This window comes from Arabidopsis thaliana (assembly GCF_000001735.4).
Source record: "Arabidopsis thaliana chromosome 1 sequence".
NCBI lineage: Eukaryota > Viridiplantae > Streptophyta > Magnoliopsida > Brassicales > Brassicaceae > Arabidopsis > Arabidopsis thaliana.
Genome location: NC_003070.9, coordinates 13,487,621 through 13,507,499, shown reverse-complemented (window position 1 = coordinate 13,507,499; position 19,879 = coordinate 13,487,621). Strand labels below are relative to the sequence as shown.

At 35.6% G+C, this 19,879-nt stretch overlaps 2 protein-coding genes, 1 long non-coding RNA gene and 3 pseudogenes across 6 annotated transcripts; 3 read left to right on the top strand and 3 right to left on the bottom strand.

Moving 5' to 3' along the window:
* Positions 1-1,103: 1,103 nt before the first annotated feature.
* On the top strand, positions 1,104-3,588 carry AT1G36110 (annotated as a pseudogene; the record flags this gene model as incomplete). Its single annotated transcript has 1 exon — positions 1,104-3,588.
* A 1,628-nt stretch (positions 3,589-5,216) lies between these two features.
* Positions 5,217-6,414, bottom strand: AT1G06963. The gene is made up of 2 exons (NR_139174.1): positions 5,854-6,414; positions 5,217-5,481 (listed from the first exon to the last, which is right to left on the bottom strand). It is a non-coding gene; the product is annotated as an other RNA (long non-coding RNA).
* Positions 6,415-6,506: 92 nt separating this feature from the next.
* AT1G36105 lies at positions 6,507-8,458 on the bottom strand (annotated as a pseudogene; the record flags this gene model as incomplete). Its single annotated transcript has 1 exon — positions 6,507-8,458.
* A 3,826-nt stretch (positions 8,459-12,284) lies between these two features.
* On the bottom strand, positions 12,285-12,848 carry AT1G36100 (myosin heavy chain-like protein; the record flags this gene model as incomplete). Its single annotated transcript, NM_103307.1, has 1 exon — positions 12,285-12,848. One exon carries the CDS (start codon positions 12,846-12,848, stop codon positions 12,285-12,287), a length of 564 nt encoding a protein of 187 aa, NP_174843.1.
* Positions 12,849-14,774: 1,926 nt separating this feature from the next.
* On the top strand, positions 14,775-16,130 carry AT1G36095 (DNA binding protein; the record flags this gene model as incomplete). The annotated part of the gene is made up of 3 exons (NM_103306.1): positions 14,775-15,177; positions 15,539-15,652; positions 15,742-16,130. 3 exons carry the CDS (start codon positions 14,775-14,777, stop codon positions 16,128-16,130), a joined length of 906 nt encoding a protein of 301 aa, NP_174842.1.
* A 1,669-nt stretch (positions 16,131-17,799) lies between these two features.
* AT1G36090 lies at positions 17,800-19,843 on the top strand (annotated as a pseudogene; the record flags this gene model as incomplete). Its single annotated transcript has 1 exon — positions 17,800-19,843.
* Between the last annotated feature and the right edge of the window lie 36 nt (positions 19,844-19,879).

Below are 19,879 nucleotides of genomic sequence, written 5' to 3'. Positions count from 1 at the left end.
GTTATTCCATGATTAGAATTTGAGTTTAAGAACGGTTCGATAACAACCTAGCTTTCATTAGATCTACAAACCAATAGTTTCCTGAGAATACCCTGTTCCTAGCTCTTTATTAAATCGTTTACAACACAATCAATCTGTTGTCTTTTTACTTTGTTCTCTTTCATTTTTACTACTACCCTGCTAGCTTAATCTCGATATTTAACTCATTGTTTGAACAAAAGAACTCCGTGAATTCTATCCTAAAATACTGCAATTGATCTCTTATTAGAGAGAGTAGTTCTAGGTAATTTGAACCATATCACCTGCTTTTAATCAGTTGATCGTCGATGAGCGCAACTACAAATGTGAGTCATTGAAAACAAAGCATGAAAATTGGATAAAAATGTTAACTGCTGAACAGAAGAAGGTATATGATGAAATAATTGATGTTGTCCTTAATGATAGAGGAGGTGTTTTTTCTTATATGGTTTTGGAGGAACTGGAAAAACCTTTTTGTGGAAGGTTTTATCTGCGGCGATAAGATGTAAAGGAGACATTTGCTTAAATGTTGCATTAAGCGACATTGCATCTCTGTTATTAGAAGGTACCCATTCTAGGTTTGGTTTTCCTCTCAATCCTCATGAGACCTCAACATGCAACATCAAACGTGGTACTGATCTTGCTGAATTAGTAACAACAACTAAGTTAATCATTTGGGATGAAGCTGCTATGATGAGTAAATACTATTTTTAGTCATTAGATAGGAGTTTAATGTTGAAATAAGCTTGAAGAAGAAGAAGTAACTTGAAGAGCAAGTTACTAAAGAGAAAAGGAAATTAAGCTTTATTATTCTAGGAGATAATCTAGAATATATTGTTATGAGTTATCTTATAATATTAGGAGTTATCTAATTATTAGGATAAGGTTAAAAGCTTATTATATAAGGAGGTATCAAGGTGTGATACAACTTATGAGTTTTAGAGAGATTAAGACTTAGAGATTGTTTAGGTTTTGAGTTATTTTTCTAAGCTAATAAGAGAGTTATTCTTATAATCCTAAGTGTTCTTAATCTCATTAAAACTTTATTTGGTATCAGAGCTTGAGAAAACGATCTTTGAAGAACGATGGGCGATATTGTGGCTGTCAAACCTCTGGAGAACGTCCCTAGTTCTACTCAATGTCCGATGCTCACATCAACTAACTACACCGTATGGGCTATTCGTATGCAAATTGCACGTAGTGTTAACAAAATGTGGGAGACCATTGAACCAGGGATCGACGATGGATATAAGAATACTATGGCTCGGGGTCTCATCTTTCAATCCATACCGGAATCGTTAACCCTACAAGTCGGAACTCTTGCAACAGCAAAGTTGGTGTGGGATTCGATAAAAACTCGATATGTAGGAGCGGATAGAGTCAAAGAAGCTAGGTTACAAACCTTGATGGCAGAATTTGAGAAGATGAAGATGAAAGAAAGTGAGAAAATTGATGTTTTTGCGGGAAGACTTGCAGAATTAGCAACAAGGTCTGATGCGTTGGGAAGCAATATTGAGACATCTAAGCTCGTGAAGAAGTTTCTTAATGCTTTACCACTGAGAAAGTATATTCATATCATTGCTTCACTAGAGCAAGTTCTTGATCTCAACAACACAAGCTTCGAAGACATTGTTGGACGTATCAAGGTATACGAAGAAAGAGTTTGGGATGGAGAAGAACAAGAAGATGATCAAGGGAAGCTAATGTATGCAAATACTGACACACAAGATAGCTGGTATGCAAGTAGAGGAAGAGGTCAAGGAGGAGGTTTTAATGGACGTGGAAGAGGCCGGGGAAGAGGATCCCGAGATACATCGAAAGTAACTTGTTATCGATGTGACAAACTCGGACACTATGCGTCAAACTGCCCGGATAGGTTACTTAAAATTCAAGAAGCTCAAACAAATGAAGAAGACGAAACCCAAGAAGCTGACAGGCTCATGATGCATGAGATAGTGTACTTGAATGAAAAAGCGTTAAACCAAGTGTGTTCGAAACAGAACTAGATGGTGACAATGTTTGGTATCTTGATAATGGGGCTAGTAATCACATGACGGGTAATCGAGCATATTTCTCTAAGATTGATGAGAGTATCACAGGGAAAGTTAGATTTGGTGATGATTCTTGCATAGATATCAAAGGAAAAGGTTCGATACTTTTTATGAGTAAGAACGGCGAGAAGAAAGTCTTAGCAGAGGTCTATTTCATACCAGATGTAAAGAGTAACATCATTAGTCTCGGACAAGCAACTGAGGCGGGATGTAATATTAGAATGAAAGAAAATTATTTAACTCTGTATGATCGAGATGGAAAGCTATTGGTAAAGGCAATGAGGTCAAAGAATCGCTTGTACAAGGTCATAATGGAAGTCAAAGCTTCTAAGTGCTTCTCCGATTGTGATAACTCTGGAACATTTGTGGTTAGCTTCGAGGAATTTGGAAATAATGGTATACGTGACGATGATCATGTCGAGGAAACAGAGAATGTGGGAGAAGAAACAGAGAAACCAGGGGGAGATGGTTTCGATGAAAATAATGATATACATGTCGAAGATGATCATGTTTCATCTAACATGGGTAGTGGTGAACTAACGCCTCCATCTACACCAAGAAGATCGGAGAGGCAGAAGAACAAGCCGTGTTATCTTAATGACTACATCATGCTAGCTGAACTCGAAATTGAAAGGCTCTTAATGACAATAAATGAAGAACCGTGGGACTACATTGAAGCTAAAGAGTTAAGAGAATGGAGAGAAGCTTGTGAAGAAGAATTGTCGTCTATAAACAAGAACAGAACATAGGATTTAGTTGAGCTTCCTGCTGGAGTTAAGCCAATCGGACTAAAGTGGGTATTCAAGACAAAACAAAATTCTGATGGTAGTATCAACAAGTACAAGGCAAGGCTTGTGGCTAAAGGGTATGTGCAACGACACGGGATAGATTTTGATGAAGTGTTTGCTCCGGTAGCACGAATCGAGACAGTTCGTCTCATCATTGCTTTGGCTGCCTCAAACGGATGGGAGATACACCACCTTGACGTGAAGACTGCGTTCCTTCATGGAGAGCTTAAAGAAGTAGTCTATGTTACTCAACCTGAAGGATATGTGACAAAAGGGAATGAAGAAAAAGTTTACAAGTTAAACAAGGCACTTTATGGCTTAAAACAAGCACCTAGGGCTTGGAACAACAAACTAAACTCAATTCTTAAAGAGTTAAGCCTTTGTGTCCCTCCAATGACGATGTTAACTCAATTAACCCATCATATGCTTTCCAAGCTAACAGGTTAGTGAATGTCCTTTTTTCATTACTCAAAAGCATATATATATAACTTTATCTGCTGTTACGGATAAGTGTATATGATATTGAACTATTATTTTTTTCAGGTGAAGAAAGGATTTATCGAAGTTCTGATTCTATTGATCCTTCTGACACACGTGGAGATAATAACCTCGTATATACACCTGATTTTCTCAATAAAATTAAGTTTTCTGGAGTACCTAACCATATACTTTGGTTAAAAGTTGGTTGCCCGTTATGTTGTTGCGTAATCTTGATCCACATGGAGGTTTGATGAAAATTGTACAAGGCTTCAGATTGTTAGACTTAGAGATAAAGTTTTGCAAGGACGTCTATTAACATGTATTAGAGTTGGTAAATTGGTCGTTATTCCCAAGATGCTCCTAACTCATTCGGATAGTATATTACCCTTTAAAATGGGATTGACTCTGGTACATTACCCAAACTATACTGATTCTTCAGTATACACCCTAAACTTTTTGCTTCTTTTTTATACATTATAAACAATTATTTGCCTCTACTAAACATCACAAATTATAAATTCTCTTTTAGTTGCAACATAGCGATTCTAAATTGTGATTAGATTTAGTAAACCGATAATTACGTTTAAAAAACCACGATTGGAATAAGTAAACCCAAAACTATTTTTTTCCTTGCATGAATAAAAGGAAAAAAAAAAAATGAAAAATAAAATAAAACCCACGTTTGCTTATTTATTGTTTTTTCAGTCAAACTTAAGTGAATAAAACAAAAGAAATGTTTATTCTTTCACCGATTACATAAGAATGAAACCAAAACTGGAATTGATAAAGGAACAAGTAGAGCCATTAAAAACTTAGGTTTATGTTTAGATTTATAGCCAACGATTTCTCATTGGTTCAAAAAATAAAAACTATCACCAAGATAAAAAAACTCTAAAAACTACCATTCATGTTTGCAAAATTAAACTAAATGGAACATGTTCATAAAATTATTAAACTTCACTCATAAACCACCATGTCAGGGCTTGTTTGTGATGGTTGCGTGAGAGAGATTGTATATGGTACTTGAGACGACGATGGTTCAACCTAAAAAAGAATCATAGACACATAAAATTACTAAATGAACCAAAATCGTAATAGAAGAAAAAAGTGGATCATACCTCAGTAGTTCTTTGTCTCTTTGTCTTTTCCTTGGGATATAGATTACACCTAGTAGCATTATGACCAGCTTCACCGCAAGAAGAACAATGTATAATGCGTCCCTTCCTTCCAAGTGTTTCTTTTATGGTTTTCTTCTTCGGCGACTCGTGTTTTCCTTTAATCCTTGGATATGTCTTTTGTCTATTTGTTTTTTTCTTCCCAGGTAGTATAGGCTCTGGTGGTGATGTTACCAACCGATACGTAGAAGTCATCCAGATCTTGGCCGGACTACAAGAAAAATGGCTTTTCTTAGCATCCGAATAACGCTATCTAACTAATTCATAGCGTTTTATCAAGCGCTATTTCTGCGCCCGTCATCGTAGGTGAGACACTTTAGATAGCATTTTTTAGCATTGTTATCGTATCTTCGTCAAATATAACGTTTTTTTTTATGCAATTATATATTTTATAATAGCAAATATCCTTTGTTATTAATTGATTTATTCATAGCACTTTTTTTAAACTTTTAGGGATAAATTTCTGTAATTGTTTCCTATGTTTTTTTTTTTTTTGAATAATTTTACAAATTTAAAGAAAGCCATCTTTTATTGCATTGATATGAAGCCATGATTAAAAAACTTATAGTACAAAGCAAAACTAAAACTTAAAAGATAATTTCTTACAACTCTTATATTTAAACTTGTGAATCTTTTATTCTTGGACCTCTAATCTTTGAAATTTCTTCTCCTAAATCATCAACATTATTAGCTTCCTCCTTTATTAATAGAAATGTCTTTAGGCGCCTCTTGCACCCACCACGTCTCACAAATACACGTACACAACAAAAATCTGAAATACATTAACAACCAGAATAGATTAGTAACAAATTTGAAGGCTACACCAATAAAGAAACGTAAAGACTCAAACTTTGTGGAAAAGAATCTAGTGGCAATTTCATATAGAAAAGAAAGTCCATATTCAGATCCAAAAACACAAACATGATTTGCTTTGACATCATAGCTTTGTCAGCACAAGTAGAACAAATGGATCTATCGAACTATAAAACCACATCAGCTCAATTCAATTAGTCACACAACACATAACAAAAGTGAAAAAAATCAAACCTTGATAACCGATTTAATTAATAAACATAACACATACCTAATCAATTATCCAGTTGAGATGATTCACCAAAACTAGGATAACAAACACCGCCAATCTAATGCCCAATATTGAATCTGCATAAACCGTATGAGAAACAGGAGCGACCTTAAGAAGTCTCATGTGAATCGTACCTTCATTAACAACCAGATCGGAGAGTGAGAGGAAGATCGAACGAAGAGAGGAAAAGAGAGAGAGAATGAAAGGAGAAACTTACGTTTAGAAAAACAAAACCAAGATACGAAGACTTAAAAGCACTTGCTGGTGCTGGTGCTGCCCAGAAGAGAGATGATGTTGTAACCGTCAACTGAAGCACATGTCGGAAGCCGGTAAAGTTGCGGAGGAAGCAGATCCGAAACGGTGGACCCTAAATATCCAAATCTGGAACTAGGGTTTGAGGAATTGGGGAAAGAAAAAAAATGGGGAAGTGGTAGATGAAGCGGAAGAGGAACCGGAGGCGGAAGCTTCCCTCGATTGATTATCTGATTTTCAATTGATGGGTAAATGATGTGGAAGTGCAAACGAGAAATTGACTTTCGCTCAAGTGGAAGATAATCGATTCTTCACTCTCTTTTTCTCTTTAAGTTGATTCTCCTTTTCACCTAATTAAAGGGCGGCCACCAAATTCTTTTGGTTCGCAGATAAAAATAAGTTAAAAAGTTTTATACCAAAATATTAGCGCCCATGGAAAAAGAGGCGGCCACTAAATATTTTTTAGGTTAACTCTATGATAACGTTTTAAATATTGTATATGCTATTACAGATAATAATAAAAACCAAAAAAACTAAAAAAATATGCGGGAGTATAACAATTTCACAAACACAATATATCATAGCGTTCGTCTATTTAGAAACGCTATAGAAAAATTAGGAATGAGTCAACAATAGCAAAAACACATAAACCGCCATCTTATAATGCTATTAAAACTGAATATTCTTGTAGTGGCCCTCTCATTGGATGTATGGATTGCTCGTAATTGACTTGCCACAAATCAGTGCTGAAAAATCCTGATACATAATTTTCAACATTCATATCGTAATCAATCATTGCTCCATACACATGCTTACATGGAATCCCACTGATTTGCCATTTACCACATGTACATGTTCTTTTCTTCGTATTCACCAAATAATCATTCCCATAAAGCATAACCTCATAAATTCCAGGAGTTGCCGGAAATGTTTCACACTTGTTTGCATCTTTCTTCTCTTTCGCAAGAATCTTGGCAACATACTCTATATACATCCCTTCATGATTGGATTTGTTATGCCTTTTAACCATGCGCTCCATAGCTTGCCTCCTAATTGTGTCAAACATTGGAATCATTGCCTTAGCTCTTACTTTCGTAATTGATGCGTTGAATGACTCCGTCGCGTTGTTATCAACATCCTCACAGGTGCTTCCAAGTCTAAAGAAAGCTCTTGACCACATCTCGGGTTGCTTTTTCATCACTAAATTGTAGACGTCAATGCTATACACTTTCACCTTGTTGAGGTTTTCTTTAAACTGAGTCTTGTTGTAGCTCCAAGCTAGTTGCCATATAAATAGTTTGATCAAATCTTTTTTTGGATGCTTATTCTTCAAGTTCTCGATTATGTGTTTTACACAAAATCTATGTTCAGCTTTAGGTAATTCTGTTTGTACAGAACTGATGAGTCCCTGAAAATAGAAAGATAATTATTATTCACAATAGCAAAGACAATGAGAAGAAAACTAGCAAAAACAAAATCCTATGCGTAGAAAGAAAAGTCTCAACAAAGAGAAAAATCACAATTTTGATATACTTTTGATTTATCAGAGATCAAAACAAATCCTTCTCCATCTTGATGTTTTAAATCAGCCTTGAGTTGCTTGAGGAACCATAGCCAGTTATCCCCAACTTCAGATTGTACTACAGCCCAAGCAAGTGAATAAATCTGATTGTTTGCATCATGACCAACTGCAGCCAACAACACGCCTTTCACTGCCGTCTTCAAGAACGTACCATCAAGTCCGATAATTGGTCGACAAGAGCCTCTCCAAAGTATGCGGATTATTTCAAAACATACATAAAAGCGGTTAAAAACATCTTCTCCAGCAGAGTTAGGGATAGTTTCAACAATGGCAGTTGATCCCGGATTTGTAGATAACATTTCTTCCACATAACCGCGAATGTGAGCAAACTGTTCTTCATACTCCTTCTCAAGCAACTTCAGAGCTAGCAGCCTGGCGCTCTGGCATTGTCCCCTAGAACTCACTATCTTCCAATGATCTTTAATGTGATTTGGAATTTCCTTAGGCATGAATTTAGGATTTACTCTTAGCTTGTCCATGAAAAGTCTTGTAATAACAAGACTTCTGAGTATTTTGCATCTCCCATTCGGAGTACAACTGTGCTTTCTATATGTCGTCTTTACCACCCACATATGTCTCGGCTCATCATAAGAGCAATACACCCTCCATTTACACTTACCTACGATACCACACTTGAATTCAAGCCTTGTCTTCTCCCATCTTCCTTAAACTATATTATTCCCTGTGTTTAAAGCATACTCAATTACAGCCTCTTTAAACTCAACACCATTGAAGAATAATTGACCTATAGATAATCTATCGACTATGTTCCTTCGAATTCTTCTATCTCGCAAAACAATCGGATCTTCATCTTCATCTGAACTATCTGGAATTTCATTTCGGCCAACAGAAAACTCATCAACGAAATTTCCTACTGAATCTTCTACTTCGAACTCAAACCGATCAATCACATCCTCAACATCTTCGGCTTTACTCTTGTTTTTCTTTTTCTTACCTTCCCTTTTGTTTCTTTTTCTTTTGTTGTCATCTTCGTTTTCCTCACTACCATTGTTATCAACATCTTCCATGTCAATGTCGGGTTATATGTCATCCATGTCTTTTTCGTTGATTACGAAACTTAAAAAAAATTATGAACCTACAAAACCAGTGAGAGAGAAGCTATATGAAACCAAAGATAGAAAGAAACTATGAAACCAAAGAGAGAGAAAAGACCATACCAGAGAAATTGAGAGGAAGAGAGAAACCCTAAGTTTGTGATTTTAGATACGTAGAAGAAGAAGATGGGTTTTAAACGTGGGTTTTATTTTTTTTCTCCCTTTTTATTCATGCAAGAAAAAAAAAAAGTGGTTTTGGGTTTACTTATTCTAATCATAGTTTTCTAAACGCAAATATCGGTTTACTAAATCAAATCACAATTTAGAATCACTATATTGCTATTAAAAGAGAATCTATAATTGTGATATAATTGTGATGTTTAATAGAGGCAAATAATTGTTTATGATGTATAAAAAAGAAGCAAAAAGTTTATGGTGTATACTGAAGAATCGGTATAGTTTGGGTAATGTAGCATAGTCAACCCTTTAAAATGCGATGGAGGCAGTTTCCTTTATCTGTTGCATTTGCTATGACGATCAATAAAAGCCAAGGCCAATCATTAGCCAATATTGATATATATTTTCCGAAGCCTATTTTCTCAAATAGACAGTTATATGTCGTTATGTCTAGAGTGAAATCAAAAGGAGGGTTGAAGGTTCTTATTATAGGCAGTAAAGGAAAACAGAAAAAAGAAACACAAATGTTGTTTTCAAATAAATATTCCAAAACCTTTAGTAGATTAATCCTACATGTATAAATTATTTATTATGATTACTTTAACATAGTAATTATTCTATACAATTTTATGAAATACTAACTTAGACATTTTTTTGTATGTGCAGGTTGGAATAATTATTATAGAACTATCATTTTTTAATGCTTCCTTTATTGTATGTAGTTTATTAATATTTCTTTTTAGTTTTTTGTTTATAATTATGAGTTTGAACAAATTTATGTTTGTCTTATTAATTTGTCAAATTTTATAATTAATTTTACAAGTTACTAAAGTACACGAAAAACCACACATACTATGTGTACAAGTACATATACTAAATATATAATTACGTACACAAAAGTACATATCAGTTCTATAATAAATTCATTAGTATACATGTTTAAATGATACCAATACTAAATTCATAAACTTTTAAAATTAGAATACATATAAATATTTAAAGACAAACAAAATACAAGTTGAAGAGACTATATATCCTAAATATACAATTATGTACACAAAGGGACACATCAATTATATAATAAATTCAATAATATACATATTTAAATGATACCAATAATATATTGATAAACTTTTTAAATAATAGAAGCAAATATTTACAGACAAACTAAATATATTAAATTCGTAATATATACATAATTGAGATTTGATGAGTGATTAAAGCATGGATACCGTGCGTAGCACAGGTACTGACCTAGTTATATGTTTAAAATAGTAAAACATATATCACCTTTCATTATAATTTTCTCTCGTCATCTTCAATGATTCACTTGTCGTCTCCTTTGATTCACTCGTAGTCTCCCGACATCTACTCTCTTTCACCTAATATTGGTTCACATATAATATATTCGACTATGAATTAGTTTTCGAGATATATCGTATCTACTTTTGCTTTCCTATCTTTCAATACTTGAATAGGTTGTATGATTTTTTATATTAAAGTGAACACAAAAAAAAAAAATCTAGAAAAATGTTTGTCACCATGTTTCTTTGATCATCTAACATTTTTCTATAAATAACAAATCTCATATATGGACTTACTTCTATTCACCAACATCGGATTTCAACGTCAATTTTTACACTTTATCTGGACCGTTCAAATACAAAATTATTCATGACGATTTGCAGTGACACGAAGAAGATGATACATAAAACATTTTCAGAAACGACGAAGACGATAGATTTGCATTTAATCGATGCTACTGAAAAAGAAATTATCAATGGAGAATAGTGATCGGACGAAGAAGACGATGGATTTTATTTCCGCATGGAGGAGATGATGAGCCATTTGCCGACAACAATTTCTGATTCATTATTTTTTGAATCTACAATTAAAAAAAAATTGTAATGAAACAAATATTTCTTTCAAGGCCTGCCTAAAGCCTAACTCATTATTTTGTGACACTCATAATTTAAAAAAATAAACGTTGCATTATTGGGCCTAACTCATTATTCGGTGACCCTCATTAAAAATATACAAATTGCATTATTGGCCCAAACACACTTTGCCCATTTAGTAAACAACAGTTTAAATTAACTTCAATAAAAATTTGTAAGTATAATATATCTATCAACATGTTGAACACTATATATAAAATACAAAATTCAGTTAGATTTTACTGATTTTGTTTTGGAATTTATAAAATTATGACCGGCGAATTAAATATAAACCTCTTGTGACATTACAAAATTAAATAAATTCATTCACACACTAATTCATATACATTCCAAAAAAATAAAATTACATTTCCACAAATACAATTCATCATTCTTTCAGAAAATTTCATGAAATGAAACGTAAATCCCTTTATTATTAAAAGGGAAGTACAAATTAAAAAAATGGTCAAATTTCGCCTCAATTTCAATTTCAATTTTGGATTTTGTTCATTGTTAATCATAATTGTCAAGGGTAATTTAGTAATAAATTTTTATTAAATATTATAGGATCCGCGTGTTAATGACTCGGATGGGTTAGGAGTAATTACTCTTAATCATGGATTCAAGTTCCTAATCGGGTTTAGCATCCATATTATGCAATCTTAACCTTTTAACAATTTTTGTATATTTACCTCATTTTTGGTATCTAAATATGAGCATATTCGATCCCTAAAACTGCACATTCGATCATATACTGCCTAATCGCTCGAAGATTGAATAATTTATTCTCTTAAATCTAATACTAACCATAACCAACTCTTCAATATTCACCATTTATCTAAATATAGTCAATCATTCAATTATATTCCAAATTCGAATATATATTGTTCATGGTATCTTTGGATTTACTAATCTACATATACATTTTTGCAGCCACTTTGTGAAATAAATCCTCAAGTTGAGACTTATTTACAGTGGCTGCCACTGACATTTAATAATTATTTTTGATAATTAGAAAGTAAATCTTTAAATTAAATATTTGACATTTAACTATCTTCCCAAAGACTCTCTACATTAACTACACGATTAGTTACTAAAATAAAACTTCCAAAATATTTAACATTATTTAAAAATTACAAAATTATCATTTTTGATATTGCTTTTTTGCATGACTATAACAATTCGATTATACGCATCAATCCACAGAGATATTTGATAGCAGTTAATTATTACAAAATTACAAAATATTTAGACAATGATTCATAAACATATCATAAATAAGTTCAACATTAATAAAATAAATAGGTTTTTTTACGGGACGGATTGGCGGGACGGGTTTGGCAGGATGTTACTTAATAACAATTGTAAACTATAAAATAAATTTTTTTTATAGATAGATACAATTTGTAAACTTTTATATATACTAACTTAAAAAAATATTTATTGTCCCCGCGGTATACCGCGGGTTAAAAATCTAGTTAATACACATATTTAAACACATTAAAATACATTCTTCTAATCACTAAATAACAACTAACCAATACAAAATCCCAATCATTATTTATAAAGGATTAAATAAAAAATATTTTTTGTAAATTATGAATATAAAACATAATCAAATACTTAATAAAAAAATCATATAAAACCGAGGCCTGCGGTGAACCGCTGGTTGAATCCTAGTTTAATTACAAAGTAAACATGACTAATAAAGAACCACGGGTGATGCCAGTTCTCGTCTTTATTAGGAAGATGCGAGATGAGGTTCTTGTTGGCGTTCGGATAACCGAGAAGTATCCCACTTTCTTCGAAGAACTCCTCACGCTAAGAAGTTCATTCAGTTCGGGAACTCCGATGACATATCCGGCTTCCGCCGCGATAGTAATAATCCCTAGAATAGTCCGGAGGAGGTTAGGGGTTAATTGGGGCAAGGCAATTTCGAGGGCTAATAAGTATCGAACGAGGGCTCCGGGAAGGGGAAAAGTCAAACCGCAACCCTTGAAGTAGATCTCGTTTACACAAAAGAACCCGGGACGGTGGTCCTCCGGTGATTCAGTGGGCTCCGGCATCTGCGAGTCTTTCATAATCTCAGCCAGAATCCGACAAAGCTCTCCCAATCGATTAAGGGATTGAAGAGTGCACGTGGTTTGGTAGTGGGGACCGGCGATATCATTTGGCCGGGTGCAAAGGTCATTACTAGAACCGAGATCTTCGAAAGATGGGGATTCAGGCCTTTCATTTTCAGAATTCATCGTACAAAGAGTGAAGAGATTGAAGGTTCAAAGAGAAGAAGAAGAAAGGGACTTTGCTCTAAAAGAAAAGTGAAGCGTGAAAAGTAACAAGGAAAGAGTAAAATGAATTTACCATACGCAAGCCAGTGATGATGACGAAACCGCCTTGGGAGTCGTGGGGGAAGTGGAAGAGTTTCCCCGCTTTAATAGTAAATAAGCGATATACGGTCATAATTGTGACAGATGTCACGAGAGTAATTGTAGTTGATTCCGAAATCAAAGAAATAACGTGATTTGGGCGGGAAATCAGAGAGTTATTTGGCGCAATCTTTTCCCTTAGAGCATTAAAGTCTTCCAAATTGGAGTATCACTTCGAAAGACTTGGGGGGCTAATTGTTGGTGTCGGATCCCGCACCATGGGCTCGGGACCGGCCAAGGATTACTACACAGGTAAGAAAGGCCCAAAGGAGGAAAGGCCCATGAGTTTCCTCGAAGTAAGAGTATAAGCGAGGTGTTGATTCGCGAGGTGGATACAACACCGAAGTTAAAATTACTCGGATTGGAGAAGCCAGATGGACCGGAAGGTGAAGCCCAGGAAGTCTGGAGTGAGTTCAAATTCGAACGTTTGAATAATTAATTCGAAGACTAAAACGGACACATTTAAGACAGAGTAATTGTGTGTAAATGAGGATTAAATGTATTCCTTGAGTATAAATTATGGGTCAAAGACCATGTAAAGGACACACGCATTCTTGTGCAAACTGACTATACACATTTTCTTACAAAGCTCATAGTTTTCTCTATAATCGTCTATCTATTTGTCCTCAAGAATAATCCTTCTCACTAAATAAATAAATACTTGAGTGTGTGAGTCCGACATCCACAGACTTTCTATCATATCTTAAGGCTTAATTTAGCTTACACAAATTGTGTAAAAGATTTCAGAACTTTTGGTTTTGTCTTTAGGTATTTTATTGTCCACCCCAAGGGTTTCCCTGCTTGTGATGATCACTTGTCTCTCTATCTAAACGTATTTAGTCTTGAATCATTGAGACCTGGATGGAAAAGGAGAGTTCGCTATTTCGTTGTTGTTTTGAATCAATCTAGCAAAGAGCTTTGCAGATCCATTAGTAATCAACTTCTTTTGACTCTTTCTTTTTTAATACGTTCATTGAAGAAGATTAAAGTCTTGAGTTGACGATATATACATTATACTATATACAAACGCTGAGAGATGCAGATTGTTCTACGCTGAGGCTAAACAATGGGGTATCCCAAAGTTGTTGCCTCTTACCAAGCTTTTAGAAGACGACCACGACAATAATTGTAACACCCCAGTTTCAGGAATATGGTGATGCATGCAGAAAGGTTTAAAAGAATTGATTGGCTACCTATGTCACTAAAGTGCACTTACCTTTTCGGTCAAACGTCCTAAGAGAACTCCATAGTTAAGTGAGCTTGCGTCATATCCAGGAGTCTTGTAGAGAGTGATTCCCAATTTCAGCCTTGAATTCATCTTAGTGTGTCATATCTAAGAGATTCAAATTCGGTAAATCAAGAGTCTTGCAACTCTTGTGTCACCATTCGCTCCACCGTCCATATTCTTCGTGGCTTCACCGTCCTTTGAATCTAAGGAATATCTTTTCACCGACTTAGAGTGATGACTCCTTAGGAGATTCTCATCACGCCTAGCCTTGAAAAGCGCCTCAGAAAAATAAGGTAATTATTCTATACTATCAATATTTACTTGCTTTTTTATGTTTTCAAAATTATGGCATGCGAATTTAATGAGAACACCCCTAAAAACTTTTCACATATATTCACGTCTCTAGCCTCTTGTCTTTTCATATTCTCAGTATCTCACAGCCTATGTCTTTCATCTTCTTCACACTCTCTTCTATGTTTTCATTCTATTCTCCCATCTCTTTATTCTTTCAACAACTTATCATGTCTGATGAGTTGTCTCATAAGAATCTTGATCCAGTCAAGAAATATGCACAGCCTGTGCCACTTAAACATGGTAGTTGGAGGTGTAACTATTGTCATAAAGTCACAAATGGTGGAGTTAAAGGTGCAAAACAGCATATTCTTGGAGGTTTTAGGAATGTTACTCAATGTTCTCTAGTTCCTCCTATTATGAGGGAAGAAATAAAAGATTCCATGCTTAAGAAAACTGAAATTAAAGCCACTACTCAAATGATGCCACCCCCAGCCACTTCATATGACGATTATGGTGAAGAAGAAGAAGCAGCTGAAGTTTTGGGAAATGAAAGAAGACAGCCACCTGTGAAGAAACAAAAAGGTCTAATGGACATGTTTGTTTGTCCAACTCTTCCTAATGTATTGAAAGGTAGAAAAGACAATAGAATAAATAATTGTGGAGTGTGTGATAAGAAACTTAGGCATATAGCATGTAGTGCTATTGCGAGGTGGTTCTTTGATGCAAAACTTTCCTTTAATGCAATTAACTATGATAGTTTTAAGGAGGCTTTAAGCCACCAATCATTTATGAACTAAGAGTACCTTTATTGAAGAAAGAAGTCATTGAAACAGAGAAAAAGTTGGTGGAGCACAAGTCAGAATGGGCAATTAAAGGTTGTTTAATAATGTCTAATAGATGGCGAGATTCTATTGTACAAAAGACATTGTCAACTTTCTTGTTAACTCGCCAAAGGGATCAATTTTCATCAAATCAATTGATATTTCAACAGTTCTGAAAGATGCTAACATGTTGTACGATCACCTGGATCTTATGGTGGATGAAGTTGGGGAAGCTAATGTTGTCAAAGTGGTAATCGACAACGCATCAAACTATGTGAAAGCTAGTGTGTTTAAAATCTTTTAAATTTAGCTTTATGAGTTTGGTTTTTTCATAGCTGCTTCTAACTCGTTTTGTGTTTCATTTATGTTCTAGGCCAACTATCAATGGCAAACCGACCTCATTTGTATTGGACGCCTTGTGCTGCTCATTGCATATACCTCATGCTTGAGGATATAGGAAAGATTTCGGAAGTGAAGACTGTTATCACACAATGCATCTTCAAGAATGATTATATCTATGGTCACACTTCCCTTGTGAATATGATGAGAAAAATTCACAAGCGATGGAAATCTGCAAAGATCGGCTGTAACACGGTTTGCTACGTCTTTCACACAATTGGGCAGTATCATAAGCAGAGAAAAAACTTGAGGAATTCTGCGACTTCTCAAGAATGGGCAGATTCCAAATGGCAAAAGGAAATAGGAGCAAGGACTGTGAAGAGGATCATTATGCAAGACAGTTTCTGGCACAAGGATGGTTGACGGAGAGAAGAAACCAGCTACGAGATACATCTATGAAGCAATGGATAAGGCTAAAGTGGCCATTGTTAAAACCTTCAATGGTAAAAAAGACAAATACAAAGATTCATTTGAAATTATCGATAAGCACTGAGATTGTCAACTCCATCAGCCTTTGCCTGATGGCTACTTCTTGAATCCGAAATTTCAGTATAATCCAGAGTCTGGAGTGCATTGTGAAGAGGTTGGGAGAGGTCTATCTACACATTTGATAGGTTGGTTCTTGCTGTTGCAACTCAAGATAGGTTAAGCGACGAACTAGAATAGTTTAAGAGTGCTTATGGACTCTTTGGGATTCCAATGGTAATAAGTCAAAAGAAAAAAGCAATCACCAGCTACGTGGTGGTCTGCGTATGGAGGCACAACACCAACACTTAGAGACTTTGCAATATTCTTCGTCTCACGTGTAGTGCGACTGGTTTTGAGAGAAATTGGAGTGTGTTTTCACATCTCCATACCAAGGAAAGGAATCCAATTGGCTCAAGAACTGCTTAATGACATTGTGTTTACGCTACAACAAATATCCACATTGATAGCACACCACCAAAGCTCATTTTCCGTAAATGTTATGAAAAATGAAATTTTATTTTAGATATTGTATAATAGCATTGAAACAACGCTAAGATATAATTTCACTAAGGGGAAAACTAAATCACTTATTCCGCCACTACTTAGCCCAAAATATTTAGTTAAGTGCCAATACTTGTGAAAAAAACACAATAACTTTGAGCGAAGAAAAAAAAGCTCTCGAGGAGCAACTATCTTCTTCTCCATCTATCAATGATGTCTCTAATCTGCTCCTCCACCGCCTCCGCCGCTATGGCTGGACCATCTCCCCAAACCTCCTCCTTCCCCTCAGCCACCTCCTCCCTCCACCTCTAATTTTTTCGACCAAGCTCACCCAAACCCTAAATTACCTGAACTTTTATCACTTATGCCACTTTTTTGAAAAAACTGATCTGGACTGCCATCAGTTAATCTGAATGCCACCGAAAATGTGATATACCAGTTGTACCCTTAATGAGTTAATTAAAAAAATGAAAAAGAAATTCAAAAGCTAAATAAAGAATCGAGATCCTCCGTTCTCTCTCCTCTTCGTCGTCGTGTTCTTCTTCTTTGGTCGACGTTCATCTTCTTCGTCGGCCACCATCGATTCCGGCCGCCGCCGACTTGAAATCCGGCGTAAAAGCCAACGAATTAGGTCAGTTTCTTCTCATATTTCCTTTGACATTGGTGTATTGTGATTTTAGATTGGGATTTTGAATTCTATATAATTCCCAGATTCAATTTGATAGTTTGATGATTGGTTTGCAAAGTAAAGAGTAATCGATTAGAGGTTGCCGAAACGTTATTTGAGGTGATGAGCAAAGGAATGTAGGTTGAATGTGAGTTGAATTTGAATTTCGAGATTTCATATTAAAGATTTGGGGGGTTTGTGTTTGCAAAGTTTAGATTAACCAATTAGTTTAACGAATAGGTATGTATTAACATTGGAAATCAATTGAAAGGTAACGAATTAGGTTCAGTAGAATCGAGTGCGACGAGAGATTGATTTCAACGTATGATAAGAGTACATGTGGTATAACTATTAAAATGTTTGATTGGAGTTGACCTGGTTGTATTTTCAGGAGCGATGAAGAAGAAGATCCACACTAAGGTACATTTTGACTTTGGAGGATACTATTCTGAAGTGAATGAGTGGATTGGTAAAAATTCACTATATGCTATATCGTTTAAGACGAGTAGTTTGGAGAAGATTACCTATTCGATGTTAGTTGACAAGATCATGAAGAAGGTTGCGATTGATGAAGCTTCTGTCAAGTTGAAACTGAGTTACAATCTGTCTAAAGTTAGGAGAGAGACATATATTGTAGATGATGAGGATGTCTTCATATTTTTAACAGAATCTGATGAAGAGAGTCGGATTCCTGTTTTGCATGTGGAGGAATTAAATGGTATAGGAGTTGAGAGGAGAGAGGAAATTTCTGTACCGGAGCGTCGAATTTCAGTTGGTGTAAATGTTTTAAATGAAGTATATGAGATGGTGCATGATGGATATGATAATGATGTGAATGATTGTGAGAATGTAGTAGGTACGAAGATCGTGGCTGTCGAAAGGCCGATGGAAAGGCCGGTGAATTCTGTTGAGGAAGAAGATGAGGATGATAGGATTGATTATGATGATATTCACGATATTCCACGAAGTGTAGAAGTTACTCCGCAGGTTATAGAATGGGATGATGGTACGGGTATTGAAATTGGTCAAGAATTTTGTTCAAGGGAGGCTGTGTGGGAATTGGTTAACAGAGCTGCAAAGAAAGAAGTTTTTGGAGTCTATACTATTAAGTCAGACCCGTTGAGACTTATGCTACGATGCCGCCAAGCTTCTAAAGGGTGTACTTGGTATCTAAGAGTTGCGAGAACTAAGAAATCTCATTTTTGGAGTGTTAGAGTGCATAGAAAGATGCATACATGCTCTCGGAGTGTTGAGACTACAAGCAACAGTATACAGCGAGGCACACCAAGATTAATAGCATCGGTTTTTGCATTGTGACTATCCCGGAAATTTAGAGACCCCAACTCCAAAAAACATTATGTCGATTGTAAGAGGAAGACTTGGGGTGCATTGTTCATACTCCACTGCCTTAAGAGGCAAAATGCTACATGTTAGTGATGTGCGAGGGACTCCGGAAAGAAGCTACACGATGTTATTTTCTTATCTTTACATGTTAGAGAAGGTAAATCCAGGGACAGTAACTTATGTGGAGTTGGAAGGAGAGAAAAAGTTCAAGTACCTCTTCATTGCATTAGGCGCTTGCATTGAAGGTTTTAGGGCAATGCGGAAAGTGATAGTTGTGGATGCAACTCATCTTAAAACTGTGTATGGTGGGATGTTGGTTATTGCAACAGCACACGATCCTAATCATCATCATTATCCACTTGCGTTTGGAATCATTGATAGCGAGAAGGATGTAAGTTGGATTTGGTTCTTAGAAAAGCTGAAAACTGTATATTCGGATGTTCCCAGATTGGTCTTTATTAGTGATAGGCATCAAAGCATAAAGAAGGCTGTCAAGACGGTGTACCCGAATGCGCTTCATGCAGCTTGTATATGGCATTTGTGTCAAAACATGAGAGATCGTGTGAAAATTGACAAGGATGGAGCTGCTGTCAAGTTCAGGGATTGTGCTCATGCATATACTGAGAGTGAGTTCGAGAAAGAGTTTGGTCATTTTACAAGTTTATGGCCTAAAGCTGTTGACTTTCTTGTGAAAGTAGGGTTTGAGAAATGGTCGAGGTGCCATTTTAAAGGAGACAAGTATAACATTGACACTAGTAATTCTGCGGAGTCCATTAATGGTGTGTTTAAAAAAGCGAGAAAATATCACTTGTTACCAATGATTGATGTGATGATTTACGGACTCTGCTCTGTGTATTACTTGATAGATAGTTGGTCATTGGCCTATTACCGAACGTTGTATGTAGTCCCACATGAGTCGGTTTGGGTTCTTCCTGCCCATATTAAAGAGTTAGTTGCCTTTCCGCCGGAATACACACCAAAAGGACCAGGACGAAATCAAGAGAAGCGGTTTCCATCAGCTGGTGAAGCGCGAAAGAGGAGAAAATCGCAACCTGGAATAAACTTGGAGGCTTGGTTGCAGCCTGAGGAAGATTAAGTCTGATGCAGAAAGGGTTCAACCGGAAGAACCTCG